Source organism: Anopheles ziemanni, chromosome 3, assembly GCF_943734765.1.
Source record: "Anopheles ziemanni chromosome 3, idAnoZiCoDA_A2_x.2, whole genome shotgun sequence".
In the NCBI taxonomy this organism is placed as follows: Eukaryota; Metazoa; Arthropoda; class Insecta; order Diptera; family Culicidae; genus Anopheles; species Anopheles ziemanni.
In genome coordinates this window covers 92,992,069-93,010,434 of record NC_080706.1, presented here as the reverse complement: position 1 = coordinate 93,010,434, position 18,366 = coordinate 92,992,069, and the positions used below count along the sequence as shown (strand labels likewise).

Here is an 18,366-nt window from a genome sequence, read left to right as displayed (position 1 = left end):
AGAGGGTAGGACCTTAAAAGAAATATGATGACGATACGGACAATTCCGTTACTCTACAAGTAAATGTTAATCATAATAGTGATAGTAATTATAAGAGCAATAGTATGAATCAAGAGTATTGGGATGAGCATTATAGTACAAACAGTCGATCTCAAATGTACTGAGAATGCTAACGTTTCTCGTTTTGAGATGAAAACTGTTATCGACGGTCAGGATGCTTAATGATAAAAATTTAACTAGAAGCAAAGAACTTAACCCTACGATCAAATACATGCTTTCTCATTAATAAATTATCATTCCGAGCTTTTCATTCATTCGAAGATTTTCTTGCTATTACTTATATACCTAAAAGTGATCCATTAGAACGATGGGTGAAACTTATGATTCTAATTTATTGGTTCCTCGCACGTTTTGTTTCGATCAATTGTATTGGCTTGAAAACCAGCTGCTGCCAATGCTGTAAACTTTTGCAATCGGTAGGCTAGTAGGAGATAAATGCTATCATACCTTCATCCAGCCATGTGGACTGGAATTATCACTCGCACGTGTTAAGTAAACTATGTCCGTACTTGTAGGCGTGTTATATGATACGTTTCTTGCTCAGTTTCTGATACTGAAGGAGTCGATAACTCCCGTGGTCTTATCCTATTAACTTTCCATTAGGTTGTCTCGTTTAATTGATATAATTTCTTGTTTGATATTTCATTTAGCGTGAACTTTGAGTGAGAATGTTTAAACGTATCAGCTATGAGAATGTAGAGAGTGTTACTAGTTGAGTTAAAACTCATATCAATTTGATAAGAGGCAGTGATAAAAATGGTATTGTCAGACTTTCTTTTTATATATTCACGCACTCATTCTATTTTTTGTAAATTTATATTGTATTCAGAAACATTACGCTTAATAAGGTGTGAGGTTTCCCGTTTAGTGTGCGATGCGGTTCGTGTTAAAAATTGTGCTAATATCAGTCTGCTGCTTATCTGAACAGTCCTCCTGCTGACAAAAATATGTTGTATATTTTACTTTGTATAAAACGGTGAATTGTTGCGTTAATGCATACTCCTACTTTCCACATGCTTCCTTCCTTCCTCTCACTGGGTCAAGCGAAAGCACATAAACCTCACTCTCTAACCATTTTTTTTCCTCCGGTTTCGATACAAGATTTTTTTATAATTCACTTTAATTAGTTTATCACACTTCCAGTTTCTTTTCCTACCTTTCGTTTAAATTTTACCACACTGCTATCGTGTGTATCTGGTTGATTTTTGTTTTGTTTTTTGCAAACCCATGAAACGCCTTTATTTTTCCGGATTCGTTATTGGCGAAACTTAAAACACGGTCCCATATAAATGCACGCACCCATAAATAAATGAATTTATACTGGTGCCAAAACTGTGTTTCGACACGCTCCAAAAATGATCCGGCCGGCCGGCTGATAAAGCGGATATGTAGGTCATGCCCGCGGTGCGGCGTTTTTTTGTTAAGTTAAGTTTTGTTTTTCCTCTCAATTAAAAATGCTCCTTAGTTTTTCCATGCTGTCTAACCACGTTGCCGGCATTTTTCCGGGTGTTGGGGTGACGGATAGCGGCCGTCGCGATTTTTGGGCTTTTTCTAACGAAAAACAAAATCAATTCTTCCACCAGCGGAGTTGGAGAAAACAAAGAAAGAAAAAACAAGCAAGAATCGTCGTATAAAATAATTGGAATTCGTTGTCCCCGTTGCGTTAGAAAATTCGGACACGCTAGTAAAACCGACCATTGACCAACCAAGCGACCAACGGACGAACACAGCGTGGGATTTGATTGGTTTTCCCCCTCCCCGCTCTACCCCAGTGTCGTACGCCGTGTTAAAGGCTTTTGGGTTTATTTGGCGTATTTCCACCCATTTTCTTCATCCCTTCGAAGCCTCCCAAGAAGAAATAGGGAATGAGACGGGGGAATGGGGTGTTGGCGGACGGACGCACAAATTATCCAACCGAAAAAAGCAAATACTCCTATTGAGCAATTTTCGGGGAAAAGGTAAACGTACCATCCTTGCGGGTTCTTGAACGCACCACATCTTCTTCTCCCCCTTTCCCCGACGATCCCGATGATCACGTGAGTTAAAAAGGCATCAAAACTCATCGCCGTCGTCGTCGTCGTCGCCCGCCGCGGATCGTGACGGAAGTGGCCACTTATGTGATTACCGCTTGTGCCGTTTTTTTTAACGTTGATTTTTCTTTGCTTATAATTTTGGGTCGTCTTCGCAGCCCGCGTGGATCAGCAGGCGTAGATCGGCGCGGGAAAAACTAATGACCGACAGCGTCGGTCCAAACGATACATTGCGCCGGCATCGCCGTGATGGGTCGTCGCGAAGTATTTTTCGGGGGGTTGAAGGTTCGGGACGTTCTCACACCTGAGAAAATGATGGTCAACTTTGGAGGATTCCGGGGAGGAACATCGGCAATGTGTGAAGGGCAAACAAAAGAACCGAAAAAAAAGGAAAGGAAAGTCTTTCCACCCATTACGCACTTCCGAGCCGGCGTTGAACATATCGACAATCCGGTGGTGGCGGAAAAATAAAACAACCCCAAAGAAGATCCATCGCTTGGGCCACACCTTTCGTGAAACTGCTGAATTCCGTGTGAGTCACGGAGAAAAATGCTGTCACCCTAGCACCGCCAGCAGTAGGGGTAAAACATAAAACGTACCTCACACGCAAACACCAAAAACACACAAGAATAACCCACCGGAACCCTGGCAGAGTCCCTTTTCCCTCCGCACGTTTCATCTTTCGACCGAAAACCCTAATTGACCTTCGATTGCCCGCGCGAGATATATGGCGAGATCGAAAGCATCTACACCTTTTCTGTCGAGAGAGCAAGTTTTATGGCCTCACTCTACACTGGAATGCCCGAGATGGTTCAGGTGGCCCCTGAAGATATTTGAAAGTTCAAAACAGTTAAATAAAATCATATCATATCATAGCAATAAACATCAAAGTTCAATGTTAACTTTGAAAAAAATAACATTACAAAATATTAATGAAACTGGAAAGCTACAAGATCCTAATAAATATCATATTTATCGCCGCAATCGAATGAAAACAGTGAAATTGATAAAAATAGAAAGCGTATGTGCGCTTGCTTGAACTTCAAGATAAATTACTTTTACATTGGAATTTAAATTTAAATGATACAAAAACAAAACAGCAAAATTTCGTTTTGAATAACACTTCCTTATGGTTCACGTTTATAGTTAAGGTTAATTGCAAGTAAATAGAATTTAAATGTTCAAGCCATCAATAAATGGAAAGAAACAAAAAACATTCCAGTTTTCAATCGGACATTATTTACACTCGGGCACTCTAGTGTACGGGAAGTTGGTTCATCGATCGGCCAGCCACTTCCCAATAGCTCATCCATCTGTTGCACCGGAGGAAAACAAAGGAGGAACATGCGACTCCGAAAACTCCATAACCATCACCATCCCGCCGGTCGGTCGGTTCGTTATCGGGGAATTGGTCGTAAAATTGACCCTATAAAACCCGGCGAGTTCCAGTGGCCCGAGATTGCGGTGGTTCCCGGCCTAGCGAACAACAAAAGGCGCCTGATTAGCAACCGGAGCAGGGAGGAAGAGGTTCGGAATAGAGAGAGGGGCGGTTACCGGTGAGAAACGGGGTCTCGGCCTTTGTGCTTCCCGCAAGCAAAAGACACCATCTATCGGCCCGAGCCCGGGCGTTGAAGGATCGATTGCACAATTGACCGGAGCAGGTAACCGAGACCACTGATCGCGACCCCCCGGAGGTCAATAAATCAGAGGTGCCATGTTGCATCCTTCCCTTCCGCCGATCCCGGAATGCAGCACGGAAGCTTTCGATTGTCGGCATAGACCACCGTAATCGCAATGAGAAGGATAAAATTAAACTCTAATTGCGGCAAGATCTCAAAGGTTCTTATTTGAAAAATTTAATGTTTGGCCGTTGATTGTAATACTTGGAAATAATATAACATTTTCAAAAACTTATCGGAGAAACAATCTTTCCAACACGGTGACTGAGTCTAGGGAACTTTGTCAGTCATGCGTGACACAGGGTTCAACCACTGTGTGTAAATTGGTCTGCTTCCTGGTGAACACCGCCCTGAGAACTTTGGATACCGATTTCGGACGTCCTACCAAGCGTAAAACTCAACGCTCCGATAATCGATCGTCCAACGGTGGGCTTTGAGAGAAGGGCCAGAAATTGTGACGGGAAACCCCAAAAGTGTTCGTTCTGGCAAGTGGAGCAACAGGCGATGAGGCTTCCTCTTCTTGGTGTTCGTGGGTCGGAGAAAAGGTCAGGGGTATGAGCTTGAGAGCCCACAAAAAACCCAATCCTGGTCAGATACCAACGAATTATCTTCCTCCTGGTGTTGAGAGGAGAAAAAAAATTGAGAGGTTTATATCGTACGCTAAATTTCATTACTTGCCTTACACCTTTCGCACTTTTGAACTGGCAAATTATTATTTTTTAAAATTATTTCTATTTTCCATTCGTCACACAGATTGGTCGATCGGAAGGATACTCTCGCGTACTGGGTCAATTCAGAAAGAAGGCCTGCAACCTGCACTTTGGCGTTTCGATTTCAAATTAACGCAGATTCACATATGGCACGCCGGCTGGCCGAGGACGAGGGACAAGTGAACAGACCAAAAAAAAGTAAAACAGAAGAGCTTTAATAAACCACACTGACCACAACATCCGAAATGGTGCATGGATGGAAGATGAAGGAGCCGCCCTCTGATTAGTTTGTGGGATTATGATTTGATTAGTAAATGATATGCAAATCCCTACACACAACTTCTTTTTCACTTTCTTAATGTTTTCCTTATTGGTGGTGGTAGTCGTCTGCCGACGATCCACTACAACACGAAATGGAACGTTTGCATGTCCAATGTGTTTCAGAAGCCCAGGGCACGAACACCAACCCACGGTTCTGACCAGCCAGCAGGCGGAAGATGAGCCCATTATGGGGTTTTTGGTGGGGTGGTGGAGGCGATGGTGGTCAATCTGAATGTGGTTTCCATCTTAAGCAGCGGCGTTCGGGGGTAGCATACGATCGCAACCCCCCCGATCGTCAATCCTTTTTTCCCTGCGTGACCAACCGGGGCCAATTTATGCAACCGTCGTAATGTCCCCGCGAAAAGCAGGGGAGGGAAACGGAAGGGAACCAAAAAAATCATTATAGAAGATTCCACTTAACGTGGCCTTTTCTTTTCGCGCGCTCCCCTTTGATCTTGCCCGGATTCGGATGATAGAAAATCTAACCGCGCCGGGTGTGCGTGCGTGTGTGTCTCTGTGCATTGTCTCCTCGGGCAATTTAGCGCGACAACAACACCTATTATTACTGTTGTTGTAAGGCTGGGGGAGAGTAGAGGAAGAGGCTTCTGCCGGGGGATTTTAAATCCAACCCACTCCACCGGTGAAGAAAGATTAAAACACATCCAACGGCCATTACATATTAATTTGCAATCCCACCGGTGGCGCACTAGGAGACATCGGTCCGGGTGGGACCTGCTTGGCATGAATAATCATACACTTAGACTGTATCTTCCGATTCTTCTCCGCGCGTTTCACGAATAGATGAAACCGATCTTCTAACCAACGCGAAGTTTCGTTTTCGTTGAAATCGTACTGGCTCGAAATTTAGCACCATTTCCAAAAAGTTATCGTTTGAGTTTAAGGAGTTCGCTCAGTTCTACTTTTTTTTGGCAAATTAATTTAAATGAATTCAGTTAAAGTACAGTTTCGTACTTTATAAATATTTTAGGCAATATTATGAGACTATTGTAAACCTTTCTAAAGTAAAAAGCAAAGGATCCAGCAATTTAGGAAATTTATTGTATACAGAAATTGAAAAGTTCTAACGGTTTGCCAGTTGATATATTATTGCCATTTTATAATGGAACTGAAGATATTGTCAAAAGTGAACGTTTGCACTGTGATGTAATTGTGGGTTAATTAGTTATACTCCAACTTCTTTAGCTTCTGAATGAGAATTGATTTATCTGATGCTCAATCTTTTCTTATATAGTATGCTATCCTGTATCCTAAGCCTACTACAACATCATAGCATACTGTAACAAACTGTATTTTCATTTGGGAAATATAAATAACGAAAGAACCTAGTTTTAATCTGAGGAAAGCTTGGAAAGAAATTCCCCGATTTTTCAACTCTTCATCGAACCCTTTCGCCAACGAACGGAGGCCTCGTACCATTTAGCCCGATTTTCTCTCCCCGTGATTGATTGTACGACGCGCAATTTTCCACACCCGATCTCGATCCGAGGGAAAATCGAATCACATGCATCGTCGAATGTAGCGTTGGAGATGCCTTCCGACGGCGATGATGATCGTGATGATGATCAACATCATCACCTCCAGCATGATATAATGAGACGGTAGTAGCGGGGCAGCAGGAGATCGATCCGTTTCGGTTGTCATTTGTATCGATTGAATAAAGGTCAGATTATTTCTTTTCCCTTAAGGGTTTGGGGGAAAGAAAAGCGGTGGCACACCTGTGTCTTCCCGGGAAGGGGGGAGAGAATCGGCTTGACTGAAGCGAAAAATAAGGGTAAAAAGAAGACAATGAACTTCTCGACGAATGAACCGATTTGTGATGGGAATGTTTTTCCATCAATCTCTTTACCACGAACTCCACCACAAAGTGAGCAGCACCAGGAGGTAGGGGGGGAATCGGGGAACTTCCTGAACGGAGTAATTAGACACAGAAGGTAGGCGAGTGATACAACCAGCAAACCGCCATGGGAACATTCCTTTCCTCAAGGCAGCGTCCGCCCTTATTTGTCATTCGAAGAATGGGGAGATCTACAATAGAGGGTGTGTTGTGTTGACGAGACAAGAGCCAAAGGGTGAGTTCCCGAAATCCATTCTTCGTCGTTCTTCTGTGAAGGAAATGTAGTACTTCAATGATCAATGAACGAACGTCTTTAAATTGAAACAAGGTCCGGGAGGGAAAAAACCGCTCTCGACAAAGCAGAAACCAATAAAGACAACATTAAAAAGGCTTCGCTGGACAATAAATGGAGCCAATCAATAAGCAAGAGCGAAAAACAAAACACGGAAAAGGTTTATCGCGGTGATTAGGTAAAGAAAGTAAAACTTTTTAACCGACCACTCGGGAACTCTGAAATGCGGCATCCGAGCCCGGAGTTGATTCGGGGGGGTTCCTCCTTCGGAACAGATATAGGAAGATTTGATTTTAAATATCACATAAACCTTCGCACCGTGGGTGCCGCCGGCCGGGCGCTTGCCCGTCTTCATTAGTGCGGCGGCGGTCCAATGTGCTCCTATCCCTATCGTAATCGATGCCCGTCCAAGGTCTGACACGCGGCTTGGGTGGCACATCCAGACCGACGGAGACTAGGGCGCCATTCCGGTCACTGCTTTGTGATGTTTTTGTGATGTGTATGTTTAGTTTACGGACCAGAGCGGAAACCGTACCCCAAGGGGGATTACGGGAGTCCGGCCCGAGAATCGAAACGAGATTCGAGCGAGTGGAGTTATGTTTACGTTGTCGGAAGCAAAAACGATCGAATGAGCGTTCTTCCGCGGCTCACCAGCCTCCCTTTCCCCATTCCGGTAGGACGTGGGTCGATTCCTTCCCAACGTTCAAGCCACAAATTATAATCCAACAACCTGGTGAAGAGGCTTCCTCAAGCATTTCGGCTACTTCCGTCTCTTTGGCGAGTGAGAAAAAGCTAGACCCACGTTGTTGGTGGTGGTTCTTCTCCAATGGATGGGAGAGGGATTGATTCGCGGGTTACGGCGGGTGTTGCGTTTCGTTAATGTGTTTGCAAGCGTTTTCTTCTGAGCTCCCAAAACCTTACACGCGACATAATTAACTTCTCCTTTGAGTTAATACTACAGCTAGTCGAGGCGATCCGTCCCTCGATCATTCGTTCCTTTCATCACCAATGTCCTTCCAGAGTGATCACACGAAAATGCACACGGCAAACGGCTTAACTAACTTCTAATTTTGCTCCGATCAATAATTATACCGCCCCGGAGCGGAAAGATCAAGGTTCATTTAACCTTGGGCAGGGCTTGGAATTACATTTAAATACTTTCAATACATCCATCCTTCGTCCCCGCGTGAGGTGATTCGGAACCGAACGTGTAAGAGACAAATGCTACCTAACTTATGACCTAAGAATAGTTCCGTGTTTTGGGGTTTTACGGGACGGTCGTCCCGTTTATGCTGCCTTATACCAGGCGATCCTGAATCTTTCGATTCCGACGCTTACCGGTGACGAGTAGGTGGTTCAACTGGTGCAAAATCTCCGCCCGATTTGCCGCAGCAGGCCCGGGGGTTGCTGACTCGGCCGCCTTGCGCACCGCACGCGGTCACACGCTCGTCTCGGAGTTGAGCTTTAGGACGAACTTGTTCGACTTCGGATCGACCACCTCCTCGCTGACGGTGAAGTGTGGTATGCGGTGGATGGCGACGGTGAGCGAGACGTCGTTCTGGATCAGCTGGAAGGTGCAGCCGTCGGAGATTGGCCGCGATAGCAGCTCGTCGCAGATGAGCGACCAGTTGTGGTTGTGCCGCCGTTCCTTGTCGTTCTGCAGCACCGGTGCCTCGACGAGGTACGGCTCGAGGAAGGCCCGGGGGGACATGTCGTGCTTGAGGCAGTGCCCGAGGTGCTTCAGGATCGACTCGACCGTGTGCCGGGGCTGCTGGCGGGTGACGCGCAGGTACTTTTGCAATGCGCGCGCCATCGAGGGAAAGATTGCTTGGGCCGCTTCCTGCGGATCGAGCGGGATGGCGGGCGGTGGAACGCCACCACCCTGTCCTACGCCGCCGCCACCATCCTGCTGGGAGCCGCTGACCACATCCTGTGGCTGCTGCATGCGCTTGATGTGCGTGAACGCTTCCTCGGCCGCCGTTACCAATCGCGCCCGGCGCTTCTTGACTCGTCGCTCGTACTCGTGCTCCTCGTAGAACCGCTCATTGTGGGACGAGTCACGGCGGCGAGCATGTGCCGCCAAGACGGCACGTGATTGACTATGCTGCTGAGCCGGCGTAGCGCCGTCCACGTCGTAGTACTTGAAGGAGGACACGGCTGCCGCCTTGCGCTGCGCCTTCGACACCGGGAGCCGCTCGAGGTACGGGTTGTAGATGGTGAACTCGGTGTAGTACCGCTGCAGCACCCACACGGCCGCTCGCTGGATACTCAGCTGACCGATGCTGTAGTTGTGCGACTCCCCATCCGGACTGCGTATGACCTTCACGTGATAGATCGGCTGCAGGTGGCGGATCTCGAGCAGCACAACCGCCACGTAGTGAATGAACAGCAGCGTGTCACAGTAGCTGGTCGCGTACGCCACCAGTGTGCGATAGTCAACCACCGACGAGCCGGACACGATGGCCCGGGCGCCCTCGTTCACCTGCACGATGTAGAACAGCCAGTAGGCGAAGGACGCGATCAGCACGAGCGCTAGGGCCGACGAGCGGAACAAGAAGATCCGCGGCATAGTGGCGATCGGTTTGCGGAAGAACAGCGCCCACAGGCCGATGGCAAGCAGCAACAGCCGGGCGGCCAGCGACACCAGCATACCCTTGCACTCCGCATTGCATGCCAGCAACTGCAGGCGCTCCGTTTGTGTCAGCTCGAGGCTTTCGAAGGCGGACGGGAAGAGACCGACTTTCGGCAGCACCACCATCACCAGCGGGCTCACGAATGCGATCAGACACAGGAGCACCGAGAGACCGCGCTCGAGGTACCGCTGGCAGGCAAACCCGACCCCCCGATCGTCCGCCATCTGAAAGTAGCTCACGTCCTCCATCGAGATGCTCTGCTCGGACGTGTTGCCCGTGATAGCCGTCGTATTGTCGCCCCACGTTTCGTCCTGCGGCAGGATCGACACCTCAATGATCTCCTGCCCGTCCCGCCCATCCTCGCCGAGGTTAACACTGGTCTGAAACGGCGCCATATCGGGGCGCTTGTTGTTGCTCCGCGAATGGTTGTTACTCCGATGCGAGTGTCGTGTCCGGTGCGATCCAAGTGTGCTGTGCTGCTGTTGCTGCGTAAGATTCGGCTGCCCACTACCACCGCCACCTCTCGATCTTCGACTTTTGCTTCCCGGTTCCGATTTGATCGACTCCGTTTCCATCATCGTCGTCGTGCCCATCGAGATGATCGAGGTGCTGCCGGTGGATTTTGCAGACGCCGTTCCGTCAACGTCATGGAAGGATGCGATGCACACAGAAACACGCGAAACAAAGTAGCCACTGTTGTGTCGGGGTAAAAATTGATTTATTTTCGGTGCTACTCCATCGAATACCCCGCAGCTAATGGCAATTTTCCGCACACACACACAACCCGCCGGGTTGCTCCTTTACATCATTCTAGACATTCCTTTCTTCTCCGGTCGGTGAATGTTTTTTTTCTACAGTTGCATATCCACGCGAATGACGGATTGCCGCCTCGCGCTGCTGCAGCATACACTGCGTGAGACGCGCGGTTGTATTAGTGGACGGTGAAACAAACGAAGAAAAAACCGGCTCTTACAGTTAGCTATTTTGCGCTGGAGAAATGGACTGTCGTGGGGCTGCAAATATGTCGGTCAGATTTTTTTCACCGTCCGTTCTTTCACAGTTCGTTCAAAAACAAGCTCCTTTCTTTTCCATTGATGGCGCTTCTTCTACGCATACGCCGTACCGTAGTGTCACGGGCAAAACGAATCCAAAGACAGGTGAATGAGATTCTTCACTACACAATCGCCGCGAGACGCGGAGCGCAAGCAATAGACCATTCACAGCGTTGTCTTACAAACGCTTCTTCCACTTTAATTCCTAACACGGTACGCACTAGACACAATTGCACAATGCGCGAAGCGAACCAACATCAAAACGGCAGAATGCCGTCGTTGGGCTGGCTTTCTTGCTCGCTCGCACACGCTCGCAAGCTGCCCGCACACCGCACAGTGCCTCTCTTTCCGAGGCAAGTTGAATGACTTCGACAAACGCGTCTTCGACGAGCGACGGTGAAAGAATCGATTCAAAAGGCACGCGATTTCGTTTTTTAAACAACTCCAATTACAGATGTAAACTACTGCGAACCACCGTGCGTGGTTTCTTCCGCGAAGCTAATTGTGTATCACCGCGTAGAACGAACACTTTGCTCGTGCACCACCATGTTTGATTCTACACCTTTCCTTGCGAAGCAGTTGCTTTTACGAGGGGCGGAGGGCACGTATGACGCGAGGGGAAACGCAACGTAAACCGCACGACCGCTTCGACCGGATTCGTCGACAAGAATGCGCTTGAAAAGCGTCATGCGAGTCAAGTGAATGGCCAAGTCAAGGTGTATATACACAAAGGTCTAATTCGCTTCGCTGTCATCGATCTGTCACGCAAGATGCCAACATTATGGAGCAACCTGTATGATTATACAAGCCGTAACTACCAAGGTAGGTACGACTGATTCTCTAAACTATTTGAATTTATCAAGTGTGTCGTGTTGTCTTGTTTGGATTGCAGTAACAGAGTTGTTTGTGTACCGGCATATTGCCTGCATCCGCTGGATTGCATGTAATTGCAGTGCGATAACGTTGAAGTGAGGATGATTCACTGGAGCAGCGCTAGTTTTCTTCCTCTTCGTTCGTGTCGATTCGTAATAGTCTGAAATATATACAGGGCCAGCAACAAAGTTGTTTGTTTATATCGCACTAGCTTGAAGTCTCGTTTTGCTATATTGTGCATTCGGTCACGTCAGCTATATTCAATTATCGACTTTGTAGTTTGCTGATCGTAGTAGTCGCAGTAGTTTCTGGCGTCACCAAGCCACTCGAAACAATTGGAAAAGCTGATGCAATAGCAGTAATCGCACAACGCCGCCAACATGTTACCAACGGTACGTATTTTTGCGGGACCACATTTTGCAAATTATCTATACTAATTGTTTCGTTGTGTAATAGGACAAGCCACCGACGGAAGAATTCGTCCCGAGGGACTACCAGGTTGAGATGAAAAATATCTGCCTGACGAAAAACACCATCATCTTTCTACCAACGGGTGCCGGCAAGACCCACATCGGCCTGATGGTGATGAAAGAGAAGAGCTACCAATTGCAGTCGTCGGTCGAGGAAGGTGGAAAGCGCATGTTTTTTGTTGCAAACACGATCGCCCTGGCCAAGCAGCAAGCGCAGTTCTTCTCCCGGCATATGCCGTTCAACGTACGGCTCTACACGAGCGAGGTGAACGTGGACGCTTGGAAGGAAGACCGCTGGAAGAAGGAGTTCGCTGATGTTCAGGTAGGGTACACCCAGAACCGTTCCTTCCCGATATCATGTACTTCAATCCTGGCTCGTTTGGTCTCCGGTAGATTTTCGTCAGCACAGCGCAGATTCTACTCGATGTGCTTCGGCACGGTTACCTCAGCCCGGTTAACATTAACCTAATCGTGTTCGACGAATGCCACCGTGCCGTAGGGCAACATCCCATGCACGCGATCATGAAAGAGATGATAACGGTATCGAGCGACATGCGGCCGCGAATTATCGGACTTTCCGGGACCCTACTGTTCAAGGAGCTTAAGATGGCAAGCTTGGTACCGGATGAACTAGAGCGCCTTGAAAACACCTTCAATTCGACCATAGCAACGGTGGGGGACTACGAAAAGTATGAGCATGTGCGAAGTTTCTCGACGGACCCGAATGAAGTCGTCAGCTTTTACCCGCTGCCTACTATGTTGTCAGTGGGAAGGTTTTGCGGCGAACTTGTTATTAACTATCTGAAAGACCTTGAAGGGGTCCATTTGCCCAACTACAAAACGATATCCCTTACCACGTTACGGCGGGGCTATGCAAAACCGGTCAAAGAGGTACAAAAAGCCCTTAAGGCTTTTTTGACACAGCTCACCGAGCTCGGTGTGTTTCCGGCATCCCTAGCCATTCTGGGTGTGATCGTGCAGCTGGAGCTCAGCAAACGTTCTTCGGAGTGCGATAAGGCACGCTTATTGATGCGCGATGCAATCCGCTGTAGGTATCATATTTTAATAAGATGGATTTTTTTCCGCAAGAAGTTGTAGTCTCAGTTAAATTGTGATTCGTTCTCATTGCTTGCTTCAATGCAATGCAGTTTGCGAGACTATTCGGCAGGTACTGGTATCCGCTATGGAGGGCTACAGTGTGCAACAGCAAGCGCTACAATTTTCCAGCAATCGCGTCCGACAACTAATTCTGTTTCTCGAGGCCGAGTACAAACAAACGGATGATCAGCAAAAGCAATCCTTGGTGTTTGTGGAACAGCGCTTCACCGCAAAAGTTTTGTACCACGTGATAAAGGTGTACTTCACTGGTATGATGAAAGACCAATCATTAAATCCTATCATTACACCCGAGTTTATCGTGGGGCGGAATGCGGCGATGGAAGAATCGATTGAGGAAATCATCACTCAAAAAATGGATCGGAAGGTAAGGGAATGCTAACATTACAATACTTGTTTTGGAGTTTACGTTTACATTTTTAACGTTTAATGGTTCCATCGTAGGTCATCGAAAACTTTCGCAAGCATAAGTTGAATGTGCTAGTTGCAACGAACGTGCTTGAGGAAGGCATCGACTTGCAGATGTGCAACACGGTGATCATGTTCGATATGCCCAAAACGTACGTTTCCTACATGCAATCGAAAGGGCGTGCACGCATGAAAACCAGCAAGTATCTTATGCTGGTGCCGGAAACGCAAAAGTCTGACTTTTTAAAGCGTGTTAAACTTTACGCAGAGATAACCAAAGAACTCCAAAAGGTAAATCCAGCTGTTTGGTTTCCCCGTGAGTCCCCGCAGTAAAGGCTCTTTTTTTTCCTTAGCAATTGGTCGGCAAAACGATTGATCGCCCATTGCCTTTGGAGCAAGACGTTCGGAACGAACTCCTGGACGACATCATTCCGCCCTTCTACACCCCGATCGGTGCTAAACTGGACGCACTGTCTTCGCTACAGCTCCTCAATCGCTATTGCATGAGTATGCCCCGGGATCTGTTCACGGGATCGAACGCCACATGGGAACGGCACGATGGGTTTGATAAAAAGATGCACGTCAGTGTTAAGCTGCCGTTGCAATCTTCCGTTCGCGAAACGATCCACGGCCAGACGATGGTGAATCTGAAGCTTGCCAGACAGTCCGCCGCGTTCAACGCGTGCAAGAAGCTCTACGAAGCCGGCGAGCTGAACGACCATTTGCTTCCCATCAGTAACGCGCACAAGGTGGAGGAATTGAGTGAAAAGTACTTCCAGCACTGGCAACAGTACCCAGGTGAGAGTCATTTTGCGTCAAGACGGTAGTCAAGAATCAAATGGTCATCCTGCTGTTTTTTGCTGTTTTTAGAGCAAAACCCCCGTATAGCCGGGACGGCCAAGAATGTTCGTGCGCATAAAATTTGCTATCCACGCGAAACCATTGGCTGCACACCTCGAGCAGACGGGGAAGAATGCCTCGTGTACGTGCTACGCGTTAAGGCCCACTTTGCCGCCGGTGTCCGCTACCCGCATGTGAAGGTGCTGGAGGATTTGTTTGCATCGCCGAATAACTTTGGGATACTGACACGCAAACCGTTACCCCCGTTGGCGCAGATGAAGTTGTTCGTTACGCTCGGCGGTATCGAGGTGGAGCTTGTGCCGGAACCGCTGCATGTCACACTCGCTTCCGACTCGGGGCAGCTGGCATTGCTGAAGCGCTTCCATCTCCTGGTGTTCCGTGATATGTTGAAAGTCTGGAAAGGGTTCACCGTGCTGGACACTGATCCGGAGGAGAACGGTTTCCTCATCGTACCGCTGCTCGGTTCGGAGACTATCGACTGGAAGCTGATCGAACAGTTCCCCTACCTTCGGCCGGCGACTGAAGCAAGCCCACGGGTACGTCAGCAGTTGCGCTTCGAACCGGAACGTTACCTGCACCGCATCATTCATCCGTGGTACAAACACGATGCGGACCAGCACTATGTGGTGGTGCGTGTGCGGGAGGATATGCGCCCGTCCACCCCGTTCCCAAACGAGCGGTATGCGTCCTTCGAAGACTACTTTGCCACCGAGCACCATCAGACGATATTTCGCCACGACGATCAGTTCCTGATCGAGGTGAAAGGCGTCTCGACCAGCTTAAACCGATTGCACCCGGGCAAGGAGGCGGATGGAGGGAGTAGCTCGAGATCGAAGCATCTGGAGTTCCAGGAGATTCTCATCCCGGAGCTGGTGCACAACTACGAGTTCCCGGCGGACTACTGGCTGAAGGCGACGCTTTTGCCGAGCACGCTGCATCGTATCCACTATCTGCTGCTTGCCGAAAGTATCAGGGTGGATCTGGCCACGAACGCGGACATCGGACAGCGCGAATACACCGGGCGACCGCAGGAGCTGCGGTGCGATCTACTGCTAAACAAGGTGGATCAAAAGCTGGCCGCAAAAGGTGGTGACTATGATGACGAAGAAGACGACGACGATGACGGGGAGGAGGACGATGAAGATAAAAAACAGAATAAGATTAACACCGAGGCGTTTCGAGAGCTGCTGGTGCAAATACACAGCGAATCGTCGGTGTACGATCGGATCGAGTTTCCTTGGCAGGAGAGCGAGGAACCGATCGATCTGGAGCGTCACTGGGATGATGTCAGCCGGATCGACATCGATTACTACTGCAGCTTCCTGAACAAGTACGGTGGCGAGGCGAAGAGTCTTGTCATCAAAAGTAATCATTCGCTAACGGAGACAAACCTCGAGAAGGAGCTCGGACAGCTGGAGCTCGACGAATCAGTAACAGTAGAGACCGCGTCGGACAGGGTGGAATCGTCCGCACCGTCAGTACCGTCAACGCCGCCAGCAATAGAGGATGGGTTCGGGAAGCCCGGAGTAATCCGCGTGCTGCAACTCAAGCCGGAAAGTACCGTTAACGTGTGCTTGCAGCAGGCGGACATTCTGGAGGCACTCACTACCAAGTCCTCCAGCGACGTGTTCAATCTGGAGCGCTTCGAGCTGCTTGGGGACGCGTTTCTGAAGTTTGCCGTCTCGGTGTACATCCTGGCGAGCCACGGTACCTGGCACGAGGGCTACCTGACGACCTGCAAGGGACGTATCGTGAGCAACCGCAATCTGCTCTACTGCGCCATGCAGCACGGGCTGCCGGGTATGATCAAGGTGTACCCGTTCGATCCGAAGAACGACTGGGTGCCACCGCTCTCGGTCGTCCCAGCGCCGGTCCGACAGCCCATGGTCGAGGCGAATGAATCACCGGCTTTGCTCTACAAGCTGGAGTTGAGTGAGGAGGAGATCCGCTCGGGTGTGGTACAGCCCTCCACCATCGAGCGCTTTTTGCCGCTGATCGAGAAAAACGAAAAACCGTACGGCTCGACGCTGCAGAGTGTGCTGCAGCAGGTGAACATTTCCGACAAGGCGGTGGCCGACGTGATGGAGGCCTTGCTGGGGGTGTGCGTGAAGACCGTCGGGTACGAGCGCTCGTTCCGGGTGCTGGCCCACTTTGGCATCATTCCGAAGGGGGCGGACGTGGCGAAGCTGCTGCGCAACCACCAGTATCCTATCGTCGACTACCATGGACCGCACCGGCTCCGGATCGATCAGATGCTGTGCGCACCGGGCAAAATTGAGCGGGTGTTGGACTACGAGTTCCGCAACCGGACCTACCTGCTGCAGGCGTTCACGCACGCCACCTACTCCGGCAATCTGCTAACCGGCTCCTACCAGCAGCTGGAGTTCCTTGGAGACGCCGTACTCGACTTTCTCGTCACGCTGTACATCTACGAGCGCAACCCATCGATGTCGCCCGGCCAGCTGACCGACCTCCGGTCCGCACTGGTCAACAACGTCAATCTCGCATGCGTACTCGTACGCTACGAACTGCACCGCTACATTCTTTCCGAGTCACCGATGTTGACCGCCGCGATCGACCGCTTCGTGGAGGTGCAGGTACGCAAGAACAATCAGATCGGTGACTGGGTGCGGTTGCTGTGCGAGGAGGGCGACACGCCGCTGGTCGAGTACGTCGACGTGCCGAAGGTGCTGGGTGACGTGTTCGAGGCACTGATCGGCGCGGTTTATCTCGACTGCGGCAAGGACCTCGACGTGGTTTGGCGCGTCTGCTACCGGTTGCTGCGGAACGAAATAAACAACTTCACACGTGACACCCCGATTCAGGTGGTGCGCCAGCTGCATGAACATCCGGATGCGAAACCACACTTTAGTGCACCGCACGTGGAGGACGAGGTGGTGATGGTGAAGCTCACCTACTCGCTACGGAACCAGCGCCTCAAAGTGTACGGCTTCGGGAAGAACAAGGAAGACGCGAAAAGGGCCGCCGCCAAGATTGCCTTAAGCAGGCTTAAAGAGTAGACTTAGAAGCCTTTTGTTTCCCTGGACTGCTTATCGTTGCATGCTCTCTTTTTCGCTTTTTTTCTGTTTTACCTAATACTACATCCACAAATGCTTTAAAATCATTAAATCAATCGCGCATGCCTTATTAAACAATGTATTGAATATCGTAATGTGAAACGCGAAAGGTGCTTTCGCGTCTACCATGCTTTAACCTGGGGACTGTCCTGTAGAAATGCCATCCGGTTAGATCCAGGCGAGGAATCAGGGGCCAATAGACGTCGGGGGTTTTGGCCGGTAAAAATCCGGCACTAACCGTGGACCCTTGACAGGAGGGGACCGGTTGTCTATCAAAGATTTCCTCCTTATCCAAAAAAAAAAATATATATCTAGGTGTCGACATAGGTATTTGATTGCGCTGTAAGTGCGCAAACGTATCATCCGCATTTTGGCAAATTGTCGGAGATGTTTTGCCAATTCAATATTTGCTTACACTATTGTAGTTGTAGTAGAAGGCATGTTTATGTCTTGAAGAGTTTAACGATACTTTACCGGGTATCGAACACGACACAATGCTTTTAAGGATAAAAACCTGCAATAAATATTAGTTGTGATAGTTTTTACCAACCGATAATATTATTTCTTCAATAAATCATTTATTATCTTTAAATTTTGTTTGTAAACTTAATAACAAGATGCATCTCTTACATACACTATCTCCACCAGTAGCCTTAATGACTTATTCTATGTTCGAATGCGGTCTTTGCACAAGAGGGAAAAATCGATTCTTATGAGTGAGAAAATAAATAATATTTTTATTCAAGTTTAACTTTTTATAATTTGCGTTTGTTATTAGTTAGCCAAGTCGAACAGTTTATGGGCGGACGATCAGATCTTCTCCGGTACGATCGAACGTTAACGTTATACAGATACACAGAAAAAGTCTTTGATCAGTCAAACGCGACTCCTTTCGGCTTGAAAAAGCTAAACGTAAACGAGATAAGTGC

General features: G+C 48.7%; 2 protein-coding genes across 3 annotated transcripts; one reads left to right on the top strand and one right to left on the bottom strand.

The window, feature by feature from the left end:
- Positions 1-8,263: 8,263 nt before the first annotated feature.
- LOC131288772 (vang-like protein 1) lies at positions 8,264-11,277 on the bottom strand. Of its 2 annotated transcripts, none has more exons than XM_058317948.1 (2): positions 8,888-11,277; positions 8,264-8,824 (listed from the first exon to the last, which is right to left on the bottom strand). In XM_058317948.1, the coding sequence occupies exons 1-2, from the start codon at positions 10,171-10,173 to the stop codon at positions 8,386-8,388; spliced, it is 1,725 nt and encodes a 574-aa protein (XP_058173931.1). In that variant the 5' UTR covers positions 10,174-11,277; the 3' UTR covers positions 8,264-8,385. The 2 variants fall into 2 exon arrangements, with proteins under 2 accessions (XP_058173931.1, XP_058173930.1); XM_058317947.1 differs by having other exon boundaries at positions 8,264-10,593; positions 10,854-11,277.
- On the top strand, positions 10,995-17,388 carry LOC131286791 (endoribonuclease Dcr-2). Its single transcript, XM_058315790.1, has 7 exons — positions 10,995-11,028; positions 11,981-12,297; positions 12,369-13,023; positions 13,124-13,458; positions 13,536-13,790; positions 13,853-14,297; positions 14,370-17,388. Exons 1-7 carry the CDS (start codon positions 10,995-10,997, stop codon positions 17,378-17,380), a joined length of 5,052 nt encoding a protein of 1,683 aa, XP_058171773.1. The 3' UTR covers positions 17,381-17,388.
- Positions 17,389-18,366: the final 978 nt, after the last annotated feature.